The following is a 25,857-nucleotide window of genomic DNA, read 5'->3' as shown; positions in this document are numbered from 1 at the left end:
GGGAGCATAAAAAGGTTGCTAAAGGCTTGGTAGTGTGTATCCACTAAGTAATAACTGTTTTAATTTGCGTTTGAAGGTGAATAAAGATAAGGAAGAAGTGATATCTAGAGGGAGATCATTCCAATATCTGGGTCCAGTAAATATAATTGTCTTCTTTGCAAAAATAGTGCGAGTACGGGGAAGGTGATAGGCGTCACTCTGGCGAGTGGGATAACAGTGGATAGAACGATTCCTTTTGAACATGTGGATAAAAACAGATGGTAATTCATTAGTTGTTAGTTTATACATGAAAATTCCGAGATTATAATAAAATAAGTCTGAAATTTTCAGAATTCTGTTTTGATGGAAAAAACAATTAGTTATGTGTTAGTACTTCAGTGACTATGTCCAGAACGATATTACTCAGCAAAATATGCTTCGAGGGCGGGCGACAATCCGTGCCGCCAGCCCTCGTCACGGATTGTCGCCAGACGACAATCCGTGACGGGGGCGACAATCCGTGACGCCAACTCCGTCGAGGATTGTCGCCCCCGCAACAGACGAGCCTTCAGTATCGGTATATAAAAAAGTGTAACCGAATACATATCGTATATAGTATTTGACATAACTGAAAGACAAACATCTGTCAGTAATATATTCATGTGAATTTTTGAAATCTTTCATCCAGAACCTTAACTGCTGCATGGAGTGTGTTGTGTGGACAATTCGATGCAGAGGCAACCATACACAAGTGAGATTCCCTCAAAAGTTAGCAAAGGAAAGGAACCAGCAATCACCATCGAAACAACTTTGATTGGTTCCGTATTTTTTAACTGTCTTTATCCGCTTCGTCCTTAATGATATCAATGTTGTTATCATATTTATTAACTTCTCTCCCATTGCTTTTAACTTCATCATGCTCATGACGGAGTAATATCTGCTAAAAAGAAAATTCTTCTATCGTCTGAAGAGGTTACTGAGTATACTCACCATTATGGTATGAAATACGAAAGCACAAAAATGTGCAACACTGTAATTATCATCATCTATAGATAGATAGCTGTCCTCTTGAGTTTGTTGACACACAATATTTCTGTGGCCATTATCGAGCTTTAATTTACGATGATTGGCTTCTGCATTTCTGTATATTTCGATTTCCTTGGTTTGCCCTTGAACCACAGCTACATGAAAGTCTTCCATTTGACTACATGTAAATTGACACATGCTCGTCTTTATTGGTACTATCATGACATTACAGTATGCAGTACATTTAGATCAATCACTTAACCTTTTTCCAAGTACTATTGTTAGATTCAGCTATTACTCAGTAGCTCTGTGTGTTTGACTTTGTGTTGCATTTATATACGAGAAAAAAATGAAGAAATACAATCAAATAAACAAACAAATATATGCTCTAAAGCTCTTTTCCGACAAAATCTAAAAGCATCATTTCATACTTTGAATTTTCTTGATAGAACTGTAGCTGAAACCATCATGAGGGACCTAAAGAAACCTTTGAAAAAGATGGCCGAACAGCAGGCAAAGAGTTACAAATTGGTGAGTAAAGTTTACTGGATGTGCCACCATACGTCATTATTTTGTCTGAAAGGCAGTTCTAGTCGGCTTGTGCCGAAAGGGTGGGTTGGGTGGTGGCGCGTCGCGTTAATGGGAACACCACCCTTCGTCCAAAGCCCCCCCCCCCCCGGTTTTGCCGAAAGGGTGCGTTGGGAGCGTTGGGTCGCGTCGAGTTGACTGGAACCCCAACCTTCGTCCAAAGCGCCCCCCCCCCCTCCCCCGGTTTTGCCGAAAGGGTGCGTTGGTACTTTTTTTCATGTAACGAGTTTTGAATTTATATTTAATCTTCAAACAACCATTTCAAAGAGGCTATCGTCCGGATCGGTTTACACTCTATTACCACTTGGTCTACAGCCAGTTGGTCTGGCACCATGGGGGAGGGGCGAGGGACCCTAAACTTTACCCTTATTTTATTTAATGTGTATGAACATCTGGGCCCTGTTTCATAAAGAAAAAAAAATAATAAAAATAGCCCATTTGGTCATATAGACGAAACGATGATTTCACCAAATGGTACCTGATTAGACCAGGAGGCTGGCCATTAGACCAAATGACAATAAGATCAATGGTTGTTAGACTAAATGGGTGTAGACTAAATGATGATAGACAGAGGCTAGACCAACTTGGCAATGGACCGAAATTAATGATGTGTACACCAAATCTATATTGGACAAATTTGGTTTTATTTTAGACCATGGATGATTAGACTTGGAATTAGACCAACTCATAATAAACCAAATCGGTATTTGATGGTATAAAGTGGTGTTAGACCAAAAATAGACCAAATGGCTATTATTAGACGAATTGACTGTAGACCAAATAGTAATTAAACCAAATAACAATTAGACCAAACAGTAATTGGACAAAATGATGACTAGACCAACTGGTTATTAGACCAACTGATATTAAACAGTCTATTAGACCAACTGGCTGTAGACCAAGTGGTAATAGAGTGTAAACCGATCCGGACGATAGCCTCTTTGAAATGGTTGTTTGAAGGTTAAATATAAATTCAAAACTCGTCATTTAATATTACATGAGAAAAAGTACCAACGCACCCTTTCGGCAAAACCGGGGGGGGGGGGGGGGGCTTTGGACGAAGGGTGGGGTTCCAGTCAACGCGACGCGACCCAACGCTCCCAACGCACCCTTTCGGCAAAACCGGGGGGGGGGGGCTTTGGACGAAGGGTGGTGTTCCCATTAACGCGACGCGCCACCACCCAACCCACCCTTTCGGCACAAGCCGTTCTAGTCTGCACTGAATTCGGTCTTTTTCCATGGAAATTCCAATAGCACATAACATAATTGTTTTACTCATAAACAGTCCATTTGACAACATTTAGAAACATTTAATGTGATAATGCTCTATATGAATATTGTAAATTATCATTATTATTATTATTATTACTACTACTATTATTATCATTATTATTATCATTATTATTATTATGATTATTTTGATTATCATTATTATTATAATTAGAATTATTATTATTATTGCTACTACTATTATTATATCATTACATACAGGCTCGACAGATCCGACCTGTAAGTTGTAGAGCGTCATAATGTGAGAAATGAATTTAGTGACAAGGCAGTCAGTATACAGGTAGACATCCTTGTTTGCATTTATTTTGGAAAATAGGAACTCGAAAAATGGAGGAATAGCCAGTTTTTGCTCCGTAGTTTGATTTAACTGTAAGAGGATATTCGCAAATTGGAACTTTTCCCTACTTATTGATAACATTAATATGATTAATATGTATTTTCATTCCTATTGTCTGTTTTATTAGTTCATATCTCCGGTGGAAAAGGCTGTCAAGACGATGAACAAATCACGATTAGAACTCATGAAGGCAAGTCTTTTTCGTTTTCATTTTGTTTTGTTGTTGCCTTTGCTGTTGCTGTTCTTCTTTATCATCATCATCATCTTCTTCTTCTTCTTTTTAGACAGGTTTGAATTCATGAGAACAAGAATGGTTACAGCTCGTTATTCCGAAGTTTCGTTGATCCGAAGACGAAATAAGGTTAATTAGGACTCACCTTCTTTTCATTTTCGGAATAATGAACCTTCTTAATGACGAACTTTTTTCAGTTTCGAATTGCGAACATCTAGGTATAGGAAACTCGTGTGTTTCGGAATAACGAATCTTCGGAATAACAAACCTTTTTTAATTTTTTTTTTACTGTACCTTCGAAAAGGCGAACATCACAAAGAAAAAGTTTACCATCTTCTCATCTTTGAAACTGGTGATATACAGGCCTATAGACTATATTATTTACTGTAATCAAAATATACATTTGCGTGAGCATCTTCACGGTCTAGCAAAGTTACATAATATACAGTATGTCCCAAAATAAATTACAACGCGGCCCTCCGCAATGATATCTTTGAAAATAGTGAATCAATCTAAATACAAATTCAGGGTATGAAACTATAACTCATTGCCCACATTTTACAGAAAACCCAATTCGATTTGCTTCAGTGGTCAAAGAGAAATACGGAATTTTGTAGAGGATGTCGGGAATCTCTTCTGTCCAAATTCTGTCTATTATTCACACACAAGAGCATTGAATTGCTAAAATTGGAAGAATCAGACTCATGACATGCTTTGCAACAATCCACATTTCTCTGTGATCGCTAAACCAAATTGAATGGGTTTTTCTGCAAAATAGAGCTAAGATGTTATATTTTGAGACCCTGAAGTAGCACTTAGACAGGTTGATCATATCAGGTGTTATCAATTCGAAAATCTGATTGTAATTTTTGGGGCGACTTACTGCAGTATGTCCCTCAAAAAATTACAATCAGATTTTCGCATTGATAATGCCCAATATGATAAAAATTTTTAAATGCTACTTAACGGTCTTAAAATATAACATTTTTAGCTCTATTTTGCAGAAATCCCCATTCGATTTGGTTAAGCGGTCACAGAGAAATATGGATTGTTGTAAAGCATGTCATGAATTGGAGTCTTCCGAGTTTAGCATTTCGATGATCTTGTGTGTGAATAATAGACAGAACTTGGACAGAAGAGATTCCCGACATCCTCTACAAAATTCCGTATTTCTCTTTGACCACTGAAGCAAATCAAGTGGGGTTTTCTGTAAGATGTGGGCAATGAGTTATAGTTTAATACCCTGAATTTGTATTTAGATTGATTCCCTATTTTCAAAGATATCATTGCGGAGGGCCCCGTTGTAATTTATTTTGGGACATACTGTATATTCCTACCAAGAGAATAACTACTATCTGCTTCATGAGTTATTTAACCCCTTTTTTGAGCTTTGATCCTCAAACTCTGTTCATTTTACACACTATAAAAAGTGTCCATGTCACATTAAAGGAGACCTCCGGATGCTTTTCAGGGTTTTTTCTTTTTTTTTTACATATAAACAACTATAGATTAATTATACAGAGGACAGAGTTTCAAAATGTGTGATAATTGGGATGAAGAATGAGAATATTTTCAAAATTCAAAACAAATTACAATGAACAAGGATGATGACATGGCAGAGTCACCATAAGAATGCATGAGTTGAGGCTCAAGGAAGCAGAACAAAAGAAGAAGGCATGCATAGATTATACGCAGGTGAACTTACAAGCAAGCAGTATTGTAATGGAATTACACTGCTACATTTCTAAAATATGTGAGCCTCCTATGTCATCATTCTTGTTCAGTATAATTTGTTGAAGGTTTTTCAAAGTATTGTTTCTCTGCTCAAGAACCATAATAAATTCCACAAATCTACATGGTGTTGCTGATTTACGCACTACATGATGTGAATTTTTGAAAATCGTCTAGAATGTCCCTTTAAGGGTTAAAAAATGGTGTTAACTGTTAACATAATCTCTGCCTATACCTATCATTAACTATGCAGAAAAAAAAGGCCGTATATGCAAAGTCAAAGGAGTCTCAGAACCTCTTCAATCAGGCCAGCAGTCCCAACAACTCGAAGGGAAAGCCACTGTCGGACAAGGAGATTGCTAAGGTTTGTGTACTGGTGGATAAAGGCACATCGCGCCATTTTTTTTTTTTTTTTTTTTTTGCACGGAGGGGAGGGGGTGAGTGTGGGTGTGGAGGTTTCAATCAGATGAATAAGAGGTGGTGTATGTTCGTTTGCTTGTTTCATTTCATACAGCCTGCGCATGCTTGAACTCCAATATACATGGTATCACCATTGTCTGCACTAGTCTTACGGAAGCAAACAAAAATAATTAGGCAGAACTGAAGAAGAAAAATAGACAATCAGCATTTCCAGTTTCTTGTCTGGATAGTCTTTCATAGGATTGTTTTGTGTTGTTTTTGTAACAATTTCATACGTCTTGCCCATAATCCCAGCGCTCTCCCTTCCTTCCTCCAATGCTTTTGCGTTACGTAATAATTGAATTGTTATATTTATTGTCATGACTATCTCTAATATTGTTAATATCACTTTTATTACTATAATTTTAGATATGCATTAATTGAATTTTTTCTTACATGTGCGAAAGTGTTATCAGCTCTTATTACACAGTATGCGATGATTTATATAAATCGCCGTGACATCCACTCGTAATTCTACTTTGCAATACAAGCAAGATGAATCGTTGTTGTATATTGAACATGTTTGTTCCACTTATATCTTTAAGCTGAAATCAAAGAGCGAAAAGGCAGACGAGACTGTCGTCAAGATAGAAACAGAATACATCAGACAGCTGATGATGACTGAAAAAGCGCGCCAGGACCACGACCTAGCTGTCGTCGGGGCGTCCTCTACCTTCCAAAAGCTTGAAATCGAACGCATCGATCAACAAAAGTCGCTCTTGGGCAAATACATCCAAGTCATATGGGACATGACACCAAAGATTCAGACGGTAAAATCACGTGTATTTTTATAAAGGCCTTTGGTTTGATAATAATACGATTATGATCGATACAATGATCGATAGCATTTTTTTTCTGCCGAATATAATTTGCAATGATGGAGATATTGGTGAAGGTATCTGTAAACCTTTGCCAATATGTGAGATATTTTTCGAATTTTACGAACATTTTCTATGAAACTCCTTTGAAATCAAACTATTATACATGTATTCGTCGCTCTGATTAAAGTAGACTCGTCCGTATAATTATATTCTTGTCTCACGAAACACAGTTTTAATCTTTCTTCCTCATTACAGACAAACACATTTACATAGCTCGACGTTCATCAAACTGCCTACAAATTGTACTATATGAGTCTCATATTGGGATGTTTGTTTTTTGTTGTTGTTGTGCATTTGTCCTGTTGTTACACACAGTGTTGTGAGAGCATCAACCGCGCTTTGTCGGCAGTGGTGCCTAGTGCTGACGTCACTGCCATCGCTAAGATAGAGGGCAAGATTTTACAGTCTACCTACCAGATGCTCCTGGATTCCTATGTGAGTGATCAATAGGTCTGTCTTTACCTCCTCTATCAAAAAATGGGTTTTGACTCGATCCCAGTTTCCTATCTTGATCAATTTATTTCTTATAGTTTCTAAAATGTTTGATACGACTACGCATTTTCATTCAGCTCATCTTTAGAGGAGTCAACTAACTTGTCTTGACCAATAAGAATATTCTTCTATATTTGCATCTGAAAATACTAAATTCAGTTCTGTAACCTTCTCCACTTAGGCTTTGTCATGTATGTTACATGATCAAACTACAAAAAGAGACGATCAACTGAATTTTAACGAATTCCATAAATTGAAATAAATAATAACGGCTTTAATAAAAGGGCATTTCATGAATGCGTTATTAGAATAGCAACGTCGCTACGATGATTTTTTTTTAAGATAATGAATAATCTTCTAAGGAAATACTTGTGATACCTCATTGGAGCATTTTTCATGAAGAAGAATATTGCATGAAGAGAGTTCATGTCTCAATCTAATTTATCCTTGCGTGTTTGTTTGTTTGAGACTTGTGTTTCATACTTGGCACGTCAGTGTCCATGAAGGCTATAGCGTTCATACTTGGCCTATTTTTTGTAGCAGTGTGTATGCTGTATGTGTGTGTGTGTGTGTGTGTGTGTGTGTGTGTGTGTGTGTGTGTTGTGTGAGTGATTGTGTGTGTGCACGCGCTCTTTTACATTTATTGCACGACTCTGCCAATTTACAAGATGTTTTCTCACTCTGCAGGAGGAAGAGCAAAACAATGGAATGAGCATGGAGCAACGCAAGGCATACGTAGCGAGAAAGATCAAGATGATCGATGCTGAAATGGCCAGAGTCGGGAAAGGACAGGGTACATTTTTAGATTTCATTTTTTAATTTCTTTTTTTCATTTCATTTCTTTTTTTTTTCCATCTCTAACAGAATTTGTAAATACATTTTTCCTTCCACATGAAATATAAAAACATACGTATGTGAAAGATCAAAGATTAGTTGAATCAAGAAACTGGAAATAAACTCACTGTTGCGACGTTTCGCCAATTATCAATTGGCTTCTTCGGGCGAATAAAGCTCCCGATGATGGAATGGCCCTTAAATAGTGCGAGATTGTGCAGAGCGCACTGGACCTTGTCCAGCGCGCGAAAGTCCCTTAGTAGGAAAGTCCCCTCACCACGTGAAAAACAGCCAAGACTTCGTTGAGAAGATTTCACACTTCAAACTTACGGATAACGAAACCTAGGTTGTACTTAAACAAACCCCTAACGCTTCAATAATCTGATCTATGGAAAGTGAAGTACGATCCTTCCAGCTGTCATCCCGACTAAGGCATGTCCTAACCACATTAACTGCTTCTGATGAGGGAATCGATGTAAATAGAGCACTTACATCATATGATACTAATGCCCCAGTCACACAGTGCTTTACGATAGATTACGTCCGCCGCGGATGGATACGAATGAGTGGACGCAGGGGGACGCAGCGTGGACGCAGGCATCCGCAGGGACGTATGTAGACGTAACTGCCCGTAACTCATCCGTAAAGAAACGCAAAATGACGTCGCCGAACCTGCGAAATTTTGAAATGTTCAAAATTTCGCAGAGGGACGCCACGGACGCAAACTTACGCAAGTAACCGTAACCAAACGTAACTATCCGTAACTGAACGTTACTACCCGTGGCTTGGACGTAGACCATCCGCAAAAAAATTACCTTCCGTCCGTTTGCGTTTGCTTACGTCCACCGTAAGTATCCGAAATTAACCGCAAGTTAGCGTATCACAACAGTTTCGTCCGCTTACGGATATTTACAGACAGCTCCGGATGTTGCGGACAATTACGTCCTTCGACGTTTTCCGTTTTCCACTCGCATGGGAACACAGAGACTCGTGGGAAGGTACACTACTCCTGTTGCCAAGCTGCAGCGCCTTTACCCGAAGGAATGCTACAACGCAGTCGGAGCGGTGGAGAGGCAGAACTGCATGGTCAAATTATGAAATTTCTCCCACAATTTATGGTCATTTTAAGTGGCACCCATATACCATGTATACTCATGACATCGGTTGACTCTTGGTGCTGAACTTTTTTTTTGTACTCTTCGAATGTATATTTTTCGAAAAAAACCCCCAATATTTTGGGTAGGGGGTGGGGTGACAGCATTTTATTGACTTTTCTGGCCGGGGAAGGTGTGGGATAGGGGCAACTATGTAAAATGAGAACGAATTTAGTATTTCTCTATAGTCTTACCCATGCACTTTACGCTCCATCGAATATGTATTACATTTTTTTATGATAATATTTATAATAATAATAATAATAATAATAATAATAATAATAATAATAATGATAATAATGATAATAACAAGGGACATTTATATTGCGCAGCTACTATAATAATATACTCTACTGCGCATTACAAAATGACAAGCATATAAGAAATTCAAACAGAAATTACATTACTTCAAGAGATGACTTGATTGTACTTGGGTGTGGGAGGGGTGTTTGAAGGTTTTGATGTCTTTTTTTTGTAGATATAATAAGCATTGCTTTATCATAAATATCTCCTTAACATAACCCAGTAAGTCATGAATATCGCTGAACAACGACAGCGTAACCACAGTTTGTCTATTCCATGACTGCAAGTAATGTTTTCTTACTCTAATGTTTAACTTTTCGATCTATATTGTATTTTATTTGTGGTATGGTGACGTTATATGTGACCCTGCACCACAAAACACACAAACAGTCGCCTCACATGACATTTTAGTTGGGAGCATGTTCTGAAAGAGCAGACTTTAAGCTTTAAAATGATGCATTACTCAAGTCAAACGGACTCTCGTAAATCGTAAATCTAATCTAAATATTGGAAACAATGCACACACTCAGAAAAAAGTGTAAACTGAGAAAAGAGGCTCTGAAGTACAGTGTCTATTCAAGCGCTTAATCTTTATCAAGCCGTGCTGGTTGTGCGATGAATGCGACAAAAAACAGGATGGAAACCACCGAAGTAACAACAATAAGGGGATTATCAGATTAAACTGAAATTGATAATAATAATAATAATAATAATAATAATAATAATGATAATTATAATAATGATAATAATGATAATGATGATGATAATGATAATGATAATGATGATGATAATAATAATAATAATAATAATAGTAATGATACTGATAATATTGATAACAATAATAATAACAATAATGATAATAATAATAATAATAATGATAACAATAATAATAATAATGATAATGATAAGGCATTATTTACCCAGGGTAGCCAAGTCAAGGTCGGCTCGGGTGACCCATTTCACCTATTTTCAGTCCTCACACAAAATCAGTGTGTGCGACTTTTTGTTCGTTTTGTGATGCACGGTCACATACATTTTTTACATTTATGACGTTTATTCATATTTGAGTTGCACAAACAAAATTCAAACTTCAAGTTCAAAATTTCATATATCTGATATTATTGTAAAGTAAATTATAAAGGATTACGATTTGTTCACAACTTGTACGTAATTCAATTTCAGTTTTCCCTAGTGTACAATGTAACACAGTCCAAAAATGCGATAACCTTGCTGTTATAATACACTGACTTAGCAGGGATCGTAAGAGAAAACCAAATTGTCCATAATTATTCATAACAATCTGTAACTATCCGTAACTATCCGAAAAAATGCGCAACTCTCCGCAAGTGTTCAGAACTATTATGTGCCAATTCGTACGAATATCCGCAAGTGGACGCAAGTATTCGCATCTGGTCGTATCTGTCCGTATCGCCCGCATTTCTTGCCCGCATGTTTTGTACACATTTCTGGTGACGGCAAAGGATCCGCGGGGGTCCGCGGAAAAAAATGACTTTTTTGGACGTAACGCCGGACGCAGAGCATTATGTGACTGGGGCTTAAGGTTTCGTTTACTTGCGGATAACGAAACCTAGGTTGTACTTAAACAAACCCCTAACGCTTCAACAATCTGATCTATGGAAAGTGAAGTACGATCCTTCCAGCTGTCATCCCGACTAAGGCATGTCCTAACCACATTAACTGCTTCTGATGAGGGAATCGATGTAAATAGAGCACTTACATCATATGATACTAAGGTTTCGTTATCCGCTAGTTTGATGTGTGAAATCTTCTCAACGAAGTCTTGACTGTTTTTCACGTGGTGAGGGGACTTTCCTACTAAGGGACTTTCGCGCGCTGGACAAGGTCCAGTGCGCTCTGCACAATCTCGCACTATTTAAGGGCCATTCCATCATCGGGAGCTTCATTCGCCCGAAGAAGCCAATTGATAATTGGCGAAACGTCGCAACAGTCAGTTTATTTCCAGTTTCTTGATTCAACTTATCTTTGATCTTGTACTTCGACTGGATGAATGAGAAGAATTTACATCAGTCTATACGTATGTGAATATTAATGTGATAAGTGGAATCTATAGATATACAAATGACAAGGTGAAAAAAAGCACACACACACAAAAAAAAAAAAACATTCTGAAATAACGAAAATGCGGGAGATGGGGCAATGCTGAAAAAGCATTACTGCACTTTGCAGAATACCGCGATTCTGTATAATCTAGTCATTATGACGTTAACTGAAATCCCTTTGTAATCACATGGCGGTCATTCAGTGCCTAATAGGTATTCTTGGTACTTATGACATTGTAATTATCATATAAATTCCGTGAATTAATCAAATAATAGATCAATATATGGATAATGAATAAATGGTAAATTATGAATGAATGAATAAATAAATGAATACTTAGTAAATAAGCTAAATCATTCAAAAAATATGGGAAATGGAAAAAAAGAATTCTGGTAAATGCCTAATAGGTCTAATGTGCATTTTCCGCTACTTCTTAGAAAGCTAGATTACCGAATTTCTTCACAAACAGTTGTCGTAGTAACATCTTATTTATTAAAAAGGACATTTGTATTGAGAAATTCAGAGCAATTAAACTCATCTACCAACAATCTCGATTGCAGAGACCGAACCTAACCGCAAGAGCAGCACAAAGGCGCCAAAGGATAGCCCCAAACCAGACGTAAGTACGCTAACTAGCAGTGTTCAGTGACCATCATGATTTTAAATGTTATCCAAATGTCTTTAGCACAATAACGGTCATGTAGAGAATATTATAGTTCGTAAGATTTTGATGTCTTTTAATGTTGAAAAGAATAAAGGCGGAAATGTGACCTGAGGGAGTGACGTATCAGAGTCAAACGGATTAGAAACAATGTTGTTGAAATCAATGTAGCATAAGGCAAGTTGACAAACTTAGCTACGAACTCCTCTAGCTGATTTGTCGTTGTGAAATGTGTAGTAATTGGAAATCGTAGTTCTACAATTGTAATTATGAAATTAGGAATCAGGAACCTTTGAGGAAATTTAAACACAGGGGCAAGCAGCTGTACTTCCAAGTTACCTATCATGTAGAAATTCTGTGTGTATAGGCGGGTTACGCTTCAGTGAGCATGCCTTGAAGGCAAAATGGTCACTTTTTGAAGTTCACAAGCCGTATTTTGTTACTTTGATTCAAGGATATTGGAACACATTTCAATTTTCCAGCATAAGAAGGCATGCAATGTACAATGTATAAATGTGCTTCCTGTCATACCATATTCATGACTTGTTGGCAACATTTCACGGTCGAGTGAAAATTGCCAAAATGGCAGTTTGGACATGTTTCCCATGACGAATTTGTTCCAACAAATGGAATTTATGTTTTGGAAAGCCAACAACGACTTTTGCACACAATGTGGTTAATTCACGGTTGAATGAGCATATTGTAAAACAAAACAAAATATCATATTGAAATTTTGCAGTAAATTGATTTTTGTGCCCTTGAACAAACTGAATGACATTTTTTTTTTCACTGTACTTAAGACTGATGTACATGTACAGTGATCCGGTGACATTTCCTTTAAGATGTCACGATTCAATGAGCACGTTGGACTGGAAAACCCCTTTACCCTATAAATGGACTAAAGTCAGTTCCTGTTCTGTGTAGACTTCAAAATTATTCATGGGGAATTAGTCTAATTTCATTTTAATGAAAATTCTGCTGTGTTATGCTTCCATAAGCACAAGAAATGTGCCTATCAAAAGAATTTGTATGATTTGAAATTGCCACTAGGAATGGTTTTGGAGGTAAATTCTTGCTTCTTGGTTGCCTCAATTTATGTAGGCATATCCAGTAACTCACTGTGGCATGGACACAGGCTGTCAAAACAATATTAGTTCCACATTTAAGCATCAGTTTTCACCACTATTTAGAATATGTCCTTACAGTCCATGTATAGGAAAGCAGATGTTTGATATAACGTCATCCCTTCCACCTTAACTGAATGACCTCAGAAAATAAAATCAAATGGAAATTTCATTTAACTCCACATTTCAATTCAAAAGAATTTCAAGCAGTGCATGCATATTGCTATTTTGTAGTCAGATTTTCCGTACTTCATTTCTTTTTACTCTGTACCTTGTAAAATGCCCCCTTTTCATTCACAAATCAAAATAATAAAATTCAACACAAAGGAAAAGCATCTTGTTCATGCATTATTGCAATCAAATATCAATTTCGTGAATTTCCGTTTGATTTTATTTTCCGTGGTCATTCAGTCATGGAAGGGCCGATGTACACTGTAATATCAAACAGCTTCCTCAAATAGCTTCCCTATACATGTACTGTAAGAGCATGTTCTTAATAGTTGTGAAAACTAATGCTGAAATGTAGCACTTATTATTGTATTGACAGCTTGTGTTCATGGTACAGTGAGTTACTGGATAGGCCTACATGAATTGAGACCACCAAGAATCAAGCATTTACCTCCAAAACCGTTCCTAGTGGTAGTTTATGAATTTAGTCCATTTATAGGGTAAAGGGATTTTGAAGTCCCACGTTCTCATTGAAGGCGTGACACCTTCAAGGGAATGTCACTGGGTCAATGTACATGCACATCGATCTTAAATACAATGGAAGAAAAAATGTCAATCAGTTGGTTCAAGTGCACAAAATTAAAGCACTATCTAATGCGTAATTTCAATATGATTTTTTTGTTTCTTTTATAGTGCTCATTCAACCGTGAATTGACAAAACATTGTGTGCAAAAGTCGTTGTTAGCTTAACAAAACATAAATTCCATCTGTTGGAACAATGCACCATGGGAAACATGTCCAAACCGCCATTTTGACAATTTATAACGCGTGATCACTCAGCCGTGAAATTTTGCCGACAAGTTATAATTATGGTTTGACAGAAAGCACATGTATACATTGTACATTGCATGCTTTCTTATGTTGGAAAATTGAAATTTGTTCCAATATCCTTGAATCAAAGTTACAAAATAAGGCTTGCGAACTTCAAAAAGTGACCATTTTGCCTTCAAGACGTGCTCAATGAAGCGTGACCCGACGATATACACTGACTTCCCATATGATAGGTAGCTTGAAAGTTCCGCTACTTGCCCCTGTGTTTAGATTTCCTCAAAGGTTCCTGATTTAGAAGTTACAGGGATTCATTTTAGGGGAAGCTTACTTTTTTTTTAGTATTTACATAAGGAAATTCAGATTTGACGATCAACTGATCAAGAGAGCCCTGTCCCTAGACATGCAAAGACGTTTCACTTTACTCAAATATAAGGTCTTTTTTTTTTTTACTTCACTATCAGGTTATAGTGCCAAAAAAAAAATGCCACACTTAAAATTATGTGGTGCAATATAACCCGGTATGTAAGAGTTTTCTTTGGTTGTTGTTGTTGTCGGTTTTTGTAAACCCCTTTATATCAAGTTGATTCAAACTTTGACTTTTGGTCTCCCCAACTGCAGAATTCAAAGTAGCGTGTATATTGAATTATTTCAAACCAATGAAAATTTTCAGACAATAGTTCAATATCTGCATCATTGGTACATAAGAAAAAAATAATCATTCTGATTTGAATTTGTTATGATACTTATGGCCACAACCATGCAATTCCATCTCTCTCTATCTCTCTCTATCAATCTATATTCTGTCTCTCTATCTCCGTTCAAAATAGATCAATGACTCCATTAACATGCTGACAGCGTCCAAATTCAAGATTCTCGGTTCTCTGGCTGAGATGAACGGACAGCCACGACCTGCATGTGAACTGTTCGAGTACATCCGTGTGAACAGGGACAAGCAGGTGAGTTTGAGAACCCCTGCAAGACTGACTGTTTTCTTTTACACTGATTTGGATCCCTATGAACCTTTTTTTTCTTCTAATTACTATATAAGCTAAGAGCTCCGACACCTATACCTTCGGCCCTAAAGATACAAAGCTCAAAATTACAAGTCCAAAAAAGCAACTCCGAAACGCCATCAATACAAATTCATCTCTCTTATCAGTGGTGAATTGGATGGAACAACCTTTATGCAGAGGTTCCCGGGGCAACTTCCTGTACCCCTGGATAAATAACCGAGACCCTTCCCGTGACCCTAACAGTTAAAGGAGACCTCCGGATGATTTTCAGATTTTTACATTTGAACAACTATAAATTAGTAATACTGAGGACAGAGTTTCAGAATTTATGATAATTGGGATGAAAAATAAAAATATTTTCAAAATTTAGAACAAATTGCAATGAACAAGGATGATGACATGGCAGAGTCACCATAAGCATGCATGAGTTTGGGCTCAAGGAAGCAGAACAAAAGAAGAAGGCATGCATAGTTTATTCACAGGTGAACTCGCAAGCAAGCGGTATTGTAATGGAATTACACTGCTACATTTCTGAAATATATGAACCTCCTATGTCATCATCCTTGTTCAGTGTAAGTTGTTCAGGGTTTTTCAAAGTATTGTTTCTCCGCTCAAGAACCACAATAAATTCCACAAATCTATACATGGAGTAGTCGATTTATGTACTACATGATGTGGAATTATGAAAATTGTCTGGAATGTCCCTTTAATCCCAATCCTGAACGTAAAGTTCAGATGACATAGTTGTTGGAAAGCCTTGGGCTAATTCATTGGTTTCCGATCATATGTCAGTCATGTGTCATTTGAGAACACAAAAACCATCAGTAAAAGTAAAGAAAGTTATGTGTCGTAAAATTTGACACTTTTCAGAATGATTTGAGAGCAAGCGATCTCAGTACTTGCATGTGTGATGATTTAGATGAATTGGTCTCATTATATGAAAACTCTTTGACATCTGTTCTTGACAAACATGCACCACTTGTAACAAAATATGTGAGTGAGAGGCCCAAAACACCTTGGTTCAATGAAGATATTCGGCAAATGAAACGAAAGAAACGTAAAGCAGAAAAGAAGTGGATGAAGAGCCACAACAAGTGTGATCATGATGATTATAAGAGTATACGGAATATGACCTTGTCTTTAATGAATCGTGCTAGACAAGATTATTATAATGAATGTATAACTGAGAATGCTGCTGATCAGAAAAAGTTGTTTCATATTGCAAAGTCTTTGTTAAATATGAAGAAGTCCATAGTTGATTTACCACCACACATTGATACTGAAAATTTTGTAAATGAGTTGGGTATGTATTTTGAGCAGAAAGTAGTGAAAATGTTTGAAGACATTCAGTCAAAAAGAATAGATGGATCCCCCAACCAATCTTCTTATTCAGAAGTTCAAAATAAGTTGTCACAGTTTTCTCCGTTATGTGCACATGATGTGCAAAAGTTGGTTCTGAAGTTAAACAAGAAGACATGTATATTGGATCCAATACCCACAAAGCTGGTTGTAAGGAACATTGATATTTTATTGCCAGTTCTTACAAAAATTATCAACCTTTCTCTGACAAGTGGACACTTTCACAGGAATTGGAAGTTGGCTATAGTTAGACCATTATTGAAAAAGCCCGGTGCAGATTTACAGTTTTCAAATTGTAGACCTGTTAGTAATTTGCAATTAGCAGGTCAAATTCAGCAACATCTTGTAACCAATGATTTACTACCACCGATGCAGTCAGCATATAGACAAAACCACAGCACAGAAACAGCCCTATTAAAGGTGAAGAATGATTTGCTGTTAGCAATGAATAAGCAACAGGTGGTATTTTTAGTTCTACTGGACATGAGTGCAGCTTTTGATTTAATTAGACACGACATTCCGGTGAATATTCTCCAAACACATTTTGGAATAACTGACAGAGCATTGTCATGGTTGAGTCCTATTTGAATGATAGGAGACAGAGGGTTCAGGTCGATTCCAGAATGTCCAAGGAGTTTGATGTACCCTGGGGTGTACCCCAAGGCTCCTGCCTGGGTCCCCTTCTTTTTACTTTGTATGCTAGTAGGTTGTTCCATGAAATCCAACACAAATTCCCAGAAGTAATGTGTCATACCTTTGCGGATGATACACAGCTGTACATATCTTTTTCACCTACTGCAGCAGATGAGAATTATACTGTGTCCATTATAGAGCGATGTATTGTGCATCTTCACAAATGGTTATTATCCAACAATCTTCTACTCAATGATAAGAAAACCGAATTTGTAATATGTGGCACTCAACAGCAAGTTTCAAAATTACGCACTGAAAGCCTGAAAGTGATTGATGTTGATATTTATCCTGTTGATTCTGCACGGAATCTGGGAGTGTGGTTTGATTCACGCCTAGCTTTTGACAGACATATCTCTGAAGTATGTAAAAATTCATTTTATCATTTGTTTAATATTGCACATATTCGGAAGCATTTGACACGGGAAAGTACATGCGTTTGTCACAAGCAGATTGGATTATTGTAACAGTTTATTTTATGGCTTACCTGATAATCAGTTAGGTAAACTACAAAGGGTGCAAAATGCATGTGCTAGATTAGTTTGTAATTCTCCTCGTTTTTCTCATTGTCGTCCATTACTACGAGCATTACATTGGTTGCCTGTAAAGCAGAGAATCATATTTAAAACTCTGCTAATTGTATATAGAGCCATTCATGGTACAGCACCAGTGTACATACAGGAACTTGTAGAGTTAAAAACATCACTTCAAACATTTTATCATCTTCGGAGTTCACGGGATCAAACATTATTGAAATATCCATCGGGGAAATCAAAAGTTACTCCTGGTGACAGGGCATTTTTGTACGCTGCACCAAAATTATGGAATAATCTCCCTTTGTTTGTAAGACAAGCAGTCACAATTAATGAGTTTAAGGCCAGGTTAAAAAGCCATCTCTTGAAGTAGTGTATTTTCTGTTTGAATTTCTTGTATGCATGTCATTTTGTAATGCGCAGTAGAGTATATTATTATAGTAGCTGCGCAATATAAATGTCCTTTTATTATTATTATTATTAATCCCAATCCTGAACGTAATCATTACCCATACCCAAATTTTAACTTATACCTATATACTGTAAACCCAAACCGTAACCCTAATCTTTACTCTAATCCTATATCACTAACCTGCATTTGGCCCGGGGGGGGGGGGGGGGGGGGGGGGGGGATGTCCATGGGGGATAATAGTCCTTAAGACCAGGCGTCCACTAGGGTGCGGACAAGACGCGGACAAGACCCTGAAAGCAAATTTGGTATTCCGCACTCGTTCGGCAACCTGTCGCACGTTCCTGAAAGTATCCGCTCACTGTCCTAAACATGTCCGGGCATTTCCGCACCTTCGGGAGAGAGAAAAATTGCCGCGTCCAAATTTTGATCGAGATCAAAATTTGGACGCGGAAATGAACTTCCTGACACCTTCGGCAACTTGTCCTGACGATGTCCTGAGGACACCCCGGCTGTCCAGAACCCTTCCGCTCCTTCCGCAGACGCTCCTGAAATAATCCTGCGGTGTGGGGAAGCTTTGCGAATGAAAGCGGAAGACACCAGTTATGTTTTAGGAGCCGATGCGGATCTATATATACAAGTGTCCGGAGCCAATGCGGACATTAATCTTTGTTATCAAGACATGAAAGAGTCAACACGTTCCATGATCGAAATGAGTTTGAAAGTTGAAAAAATAGATCAATGCAGCATCATGACAATGAAACGCAAAAAGACCAATAAGGGAGGCGAGGTCCCCATGCAAGCCCCACAACTAAACCTCTCTTCCCCTGATTAGGAAAAGGTAAATATCAGCATTTCCAGTCCCAAATGAAGGAAGCGAAGCAGAAGGCAGTGGATATTTTGCCAACAGTGACTAGGAAAAAGAGGAAGCAGCTGCACTCTCCGCTTCGAGTAAATTTTTGTTTTCTTTTGTGTTCTTTTTAGAAGTCATTTTCATTTGAGGGATTTTTTATAGTTGCCATTACATCTATACATAGTAAATTGTTTAGTTCGCTTTAAATGTCACCGCACAACTTAAACACCACAAAAGTGGAACAAGGTCATTTTTTTATATACTACTATGATTGAAAATTATTAAACTTGTTTGATAATGACCATCCTAAAGGGACCAGGGCCAGTGCACGTTCGTTCGTTCGTATTTATTTTGCTTCTCAAATCAAATCAAATCAAATCAAATCAAATCAAAATTAAATTACATAAATGTGACAAATTTAAGCCAAACATAACCATATGACAAAGAAGCAACACAAACGTTTCTACAATACAATAGTATGCTTTAGAGAGAAAAGAAGATGTGAGTGCTGTGCGAGTACAATAGGTAAGGTGAATGTTTTTGTTGGGGTCATTTTATGATGCAAGGTGATTATGATTATTCTTTAGTTTATCAGTATAATAATACTAATAAATTCAGACCAAAACATAAACAAACTCATATCAATTGATATACTCTATTTTACTAAACATATTGAGTTAACAATATTGTTCGTGTTTGTAGAAGGTCGGTTAAAGCATTCCATGTATCAGGTCCGTGATGCCTCACTGACCTCTGAGCTATTAGTGCTATCTCAGCATCTCTCACAGCTGGTATTTGAAGCAATAGGGCAAAGCAAATTTCTGCTGGTAAGACCTCCATGACGGCTAGCAGTCAAATGAGGAAAATTCAAAGTCAGCGCCAAATTTATACCTTTCCATTTTCCTGCTATTATCCGCATGTCTATGTTTTGTTGTTCGGAAGACGTACTGATTGTCACCGTTCATTCCTGGTGTTATCCTAGATGTTTCCGCGCTGCCCGACTACGATTAGCATATTCAGAGGCATTTCGCGCTCTTCCGGAGTAATTCCTAGGACACTCCTAGGAATGTCCGCCTTGAAGGAAACATCAGGGATCTTTAGATTCTCGCGACGGGGACGTTCAGAGGGAAAGAAAAAAAACCTGTTCTGAGCATGCGCAAAATCTCTTATCAAACTCGATTTGCTATAGGTTTTCCCATCCATTTTCGAACATTTGTCGTTCAATTTCAAAGATTTATTATTCAATTTCGTCTCGAGAAGCACGTGGAACGCAAATCCTAACTTCAATTTCGTCAATTGTCATTGTCATTCGTTTTCAAACACTTTCGAACACTTTCAAACACCTTCAAACACTTTCGAAGAAATAGCATTCAGAATCGTCAATTGTCATTCAAATTCATCCCTCCCGCTGACGAATCGCAGAATGTGAAGATCAAATTCGTTTTTGCTCACACAATTTCATGAATTTTTCATTCAAATTCGTTTTGTCAGTGTTTTCGTACGCATGCGAGACAGTACGTCTGTTTGTGTCAGTGTGTACTCGATTGCTTGTGTGTGTGCCTGTATCTGTGCTTCTGTGTGTGCGTGTGTGTGTGGGGGGGGAACTTGTGTGTATGTTGACTCCTGAATGTAAAATGTGAACGGTTACAGGAAAAAAAAAATACATGAATGACTGGGAAATCACACCGGATAGAGATATGAGACGAATATGAATGAAAATTTAACGAAAATGATTGACAAAAGACGAAATCGATCCTGCTCTTTTGAGTGCTGCGAGTGAGACTGACGAATTTGAACTGTAAATGACGAAAATGTATGCCAAGTGACTAAACTGAATGGACTTTATTTGAAAGTGAATGACGAAAGACGAATTTGAAAGTAAGATAGGCCTATTCCCGACATACCGCGACAAAATTGAAGTGAAAATTTTTGAAATTGAATGAAAAAAGGTTTGAAAATGAATGGGAAAACCTATATAGCTTTACTTGCGGGTATACTGTGTGACCTGTGTGTCAGCCGCGTGGGGCTGACAACTCAGTGAAGGAATTCCTCTGCAGGAGTGGCAGAAATCCCACAGAACGTCATTATCTTGGCTGCATACGTGGACTGCATAGTACCTGCCTGGGAGTTGCCTGCGAGGTGTTGTCGCTAAGGGCCTCCTGCTGGCGTTCTGCGTGGACCTCTCCGGGCATCTCCGTGACTCACCCGGAAAAAGTTTTGGTCATGTTCAAAACTTGGCTACTGCCAGGCGCGGACAAACTGCGGAGAGCTCCGGGTAGAGTAGATTTATTTCCCCGCAAGTCAAGCCGCATAACTTCCCCAGATACGTTATGACAAGGCCTTGAGCATGCTCAAAACTTGTTCCGGGTGAGTCGTGGGGTTTCGCTCGCAGAGGTACTCGCAGAACATCAGTAGGAGACCCTTACCGGCAGCAACTCGCAGGCAACTCCAACGCAGGTACTTTCCAGTACCTGTAAGTCGCTCGTAAAAGAAAACGGATCGGTTTCAAAGCTCTCGCGCAGGTCACACGGAATACACGCAAGTAGAAGGTAAGTAGCGCACGTCTTGTAGGTATGTAACAGGTGCGAATCTCGCAAACATTCTTGCCCGCCCGCGGAAATTCTCCTGCGTGCTGGAAAATCCCTCCTCGCAACAAACCCGCTTAGCTTGCAAGGAAAGGTGTGACACGGCCTTAAAGCTACTTTGCAACACGACGCAGAGAGAGAGAGAGAGAGGAGAACGTCCAAGGCAAACGTACGCGCCGCAAATCTGAAGCTTCCTAATGGATTGATAGTGACTTCGTGCCAGAGAATCGAAGGATAACAACTTGATGATCTAAATTGATTAATTTTGAGGGAAACTTTACTGATTTAATAACATTATTTCATTTGGCTGAGTTTCACACAGCGCCTTGAAGGAGCGATTTGCGATATGGAGTCCCTAACAAATTAATAACTACGATGATATGTGATACCGAAGTAAGTCGTGACGACACCATTATCAAGTCAAACGAATGCTTATCTCTGACTATCATGAGTACCAGTAAACGTACATAATTATAATAGTACCCATTTTCTTTTACTGTCAGGTAACTGATTTATCGCCTGAATGTTTATGTTTTAAAATTTCTTATCAGTCATGTAGTTCTTCATTTGAAGCGATTATCCTCGCGTTTTAAGGTATCAGAGAAAGAAAAATAGTTCATTTATGAACGTAGATCAGTCAAATTGAGGGTAAATATCTCTTTTTCACTTTGATGTATCTATATTTTTAACTACTTGTCTAGGGCTCAACAATTTGCACTCTACACTACCCGCGAGCGAACGCACCGGAGCCCAGTCACGCCGGTGCTACGGTAGTCAAGGCATCACCTCGTGCTGCTGCTGCTGCTGTAGCCGTGGCGGCAGAAAAAGCCCCTGCTCCCGCAGCCCCTGTTCCCGTGGCCCCTGCTCCCGTGGCCCCAAGATCTCAGCAAGCTGCTGCTGCTGCTCCTGTGGCCCCGAGCTCTCAGCAAGCTGCCGCAGCTTCGCCGGTGGAAGAAGAAGCGGCTGCTTCCGGAGCATCTTCAAGTGAGTTGGCTTCTCAGTTTACAAGTTTATCAAACATTTGAGATGAACCAACGCGTTGTAATAAAGAGGCCAATGAAATTCACTTTCCATGTGATTCGAAAATTTGAAGTACTGTACATGAGATGATCTGTACCCTATATAACGTTATTCCAAAAGACAGTCCTGTGCACCTGAAGAGGTATGTTATGGTAGATTAATACAAGAATTCGAAAGTAGACCTGGGGGGGGGGGGTGTTTCATAAAGCTGTTCGTAAAGTTACGAACGACTTACGAGTGACTGGTGATCAGTTCTGATATGCTATACTTATCAGAATTTCCATAATTCAGCACAAGAACTGATCACCAGTTGCTCGTAAGTTGTTCGTAACTTTACGAGCAGCTTTATGAAACAGCCCCTGCATGAATAAAAGCTTCATAATTATGTTATCAATATCATCAAGGAAGGTTAAAGTTTTTCAAAAGACACCGATTCCCATAAACCGATGCTCGTCTAACCTGGTCAATAGGCATGACTACCGTGACTTCTACAGTATCACAAAGTAGCGAAAGCACTGGTGGTAATTCGCAATTGGCTCCAATCCATAATCTGCAGGAATTACAATTCAACAGGAATGTCGAAGGAGATGTAAGGATGAGACGTAAAACAAATGAGAAAAAACAAACAAACAAAGAGGCAAAAAAAAATCCGCTGCCTAAAAAAGACGCAGATTCATAAATATGCAAAAGACTTTATTATTCTCGTCTCTGAGCAACATACATTTAAGTTTCATGTATTCATCTTCCACTGTCGGACTATTAGTAGGGAACGAGAATTTGCTAGGAGTGTGTAGCGCCATCTACGATTTCGAGGCGACAGACGACGATTACCTGGACATAAAGGAAGGTAAGGCCATCGCTCCAGGATATATCATTACCATGATCTAAGTCATTTCAGTATACAATATTTGGTGGTAACAATCAACGACTTGAGATGAATCACTTTAGATTAAGATAGCGAAATGAATGATAGTGAGTTTTCTGTCTTTTCAATTCCACTTTCCACAATAGCATATTTCTGTGTGTATCGTTCGATATGATTGCGGCGTTGCCCAATGGTCATCTTTACAAATTTGGATTAAAGATATCTGTGACCATATGCATCATACAACCAACAAAAAGGTGCCAAACATGGATTTTTTTTTTTTTTTGGTGATGTGAACCTGCATTACAAAGCCAACAAAAAGTCGCCCGACATGGATTTTTCAGTATACTGTGTATTTCTTCTCCCGCCTCTTTTCGCGTTAACATGCTTACTGTTTATCCCAAATTTCTATTCACTTTTTGATAATAATAATAATGGTGATAATAATAATAATAATAATAATAATAATAATAATAATAATAATAATAATAGTAATTATAATAATACTGTGACCATATACATCATACAACCAACAAAAAGGTGCCAAACATGGATTTTTTTTTTTTGGTGATGTGAACCTGCATTTATACAAAGCCAACAAAAAGTCGCCCGACATGGATTTTTCAGTATACTGTGCATTTCTTCTCCCGCCTCTTTTCGCGTTAACATGCTTACTGTTTATCCCAAATTTCTATTCACTTTTTGATAATAATAATAATGGTGATAATAATAATAATAATAATAATAATAATAATAATAATAATAATAATAGTAATTATAATTATAATAATGATAATAATAATAATAATTATTATTATTATTATTATGATAATAATAATCATAATAATAATAATACTAATAATAATTAATAATAATAATAATATAGGTTTTCCCATCCATTTTCGCACTTTTGTCATTCAATTTCAAAGATTTATTGTTCAATTTCGTCCCGAGAAGCACGTGGAACGCAAATCCTAACTTCAATTTCGTCAATTGTCATTGTAATTCGTTTTTCGTCAAACATTTTCGAAGACATAGCATTCAAAATCGTCAATTTTATCGCCATTCAAATTCATCCCTCCCGCTGGCGGATCGCAGAATGTGAAGATCAAATGACTAAATTAAATGGACTTTATTTGAAAATGAACGACGAAAGACGAATTTGAAAGTAAGATTGACCTATTCCCGACATCCAGCGACGAAATTGAAGTAAAAATTTGTGAAATTAAATGAAAAAAGTTTGAAAATGAATGGGAAAACCTATAATAACAACAATAATAATAATGATAATAATAATGATAATAATAATAATAATAATAATAATAATAATAATAATAATAATGATAATAATCATAATCATAATCATAATCATAATAATCATAATCATAATAAAAAACAAAGATAACAAGGTCTTATTTATCCAGGAAAATCTCTTTAGTGTTACAACTGCTCTTAAAAAGGTAGAGCAGTGGAAAAACGCTATTGCCCTAGCGTTGCCAGGTAGCCATTAACACCTGGGTCGAGAGGGACATGGTGGGTAAAAGCATCTCGTCCAAGGACGTAAGCACTGGGCGGGATTTGAACTCGGGTCCTCCGATCGGGATTCGGGAGTCTTATCCACTCTGCAACAGCGCCCTAGTGCCTTCTTCTGTGTATAACCCTGATCTATATCTCAACATGCAAAAGAAAAGAAATTGAGTGGAATCCTGTGACAACTTCAATTACAGGCGATATGATAAACGTGCTTGACAAGGGAGATGACGGCTGGTGGAAGGGAGAGATGAATGGTCGCATTGGTCTGTTTCCGGCCAGCTACGCCCAGATGGAAGGCGATGAGGACAACACGGATGTGCCTGACAACGACGAAGTCTGAAATTAAAGATTATGTTGATTTTGCATTTTTGTCGCTTGTGAGTGATTAGTTTTAATAAGAATAGGCTTTGGAATCACTGCACTCTGATTGGTCAGTCATCATGCATTGACTTTTACTGACCCACACTCAACCACGTGTCCGGTAAAATCTGAATGTATGGCTGAAGCCTTGTATGGTGTTGTAGGTGTAACGGACGCATGATGAGGGAAGCAGCCAGCTTATAACTCGAGCCCAAATGATCTTTGACAAAACATTTGGATTAGAGTGCAAATCCTCAAGAGAACGTACATGCAGTTCAAGCTACCTTGCCAATTAGAGTTTGAATGAAGATGCCAGGTATCACCACCAACGGCGTAAATCTGTAATGAGAAATGGAGGGGGATGGTGGGCGATAGTCACCATCACCACAATTACAAGCCCATAACCGGACCGTACCGGCGCAACCCAACCTTGGGGGGGGGGGGGGGGGGGGGGGGAGCTTGGTG

General features: G+C 38.1%; 1 protein-coding gene across 1 annotated transcript; it reads left to right on the top strand.

Annotated features, from left to right (window-relative positions):
• Nucleotides 1-667: 667 nt before the first annotated feature.
• LOC139740606 (nostrin-like) lies at nt 668-25,372 on the top strand (the record flags this gene model as incomplete). Its single annotated transcript, XM_071651191.1, has 12 exons — nt 668-730; nt 1,455-1,536; nt 3,348-3,410; nt 5,437-5,547; nt 6,188-6,412; nt 6,839-6,958; nt 7,703-7,808; nt 11,949-12,007; nt 15,000-15,128; nt 22,316-22,598; nt 23,398-23,481; nt 25,227-25,372. Coding segments are annotated over 12 exons (1,471 nt in total), but the record flags the coding sequence as incomplete, so codon positions are not given.
• Between the last annotated feature and the right edge of the window lie 485 nt (nt 25,373-25,857).

The sequence above is a fragment of the Diadema antillarum genome, unplaced genomic scaffold (assembly GCF_040938485.1).
Source record: "Diadema antillarum isolate AM-2024a unplaced genomic scaffold, OU_Dant_1.0 seq00000865_RagTag, whole genome shotgun sequence".
NCBI classification, from domain to species: domain Eukaryota; kingdom Metazoa; phylum Echinodermata; class Echinoidea; order Diadematoida; family Diadematidae; genus Diadema; species Diadema antillarum.
Note: the sequence above shows the minus strand (reverse complement) of the source record. Positions and strands in the feature narration are given on the sequence as shown.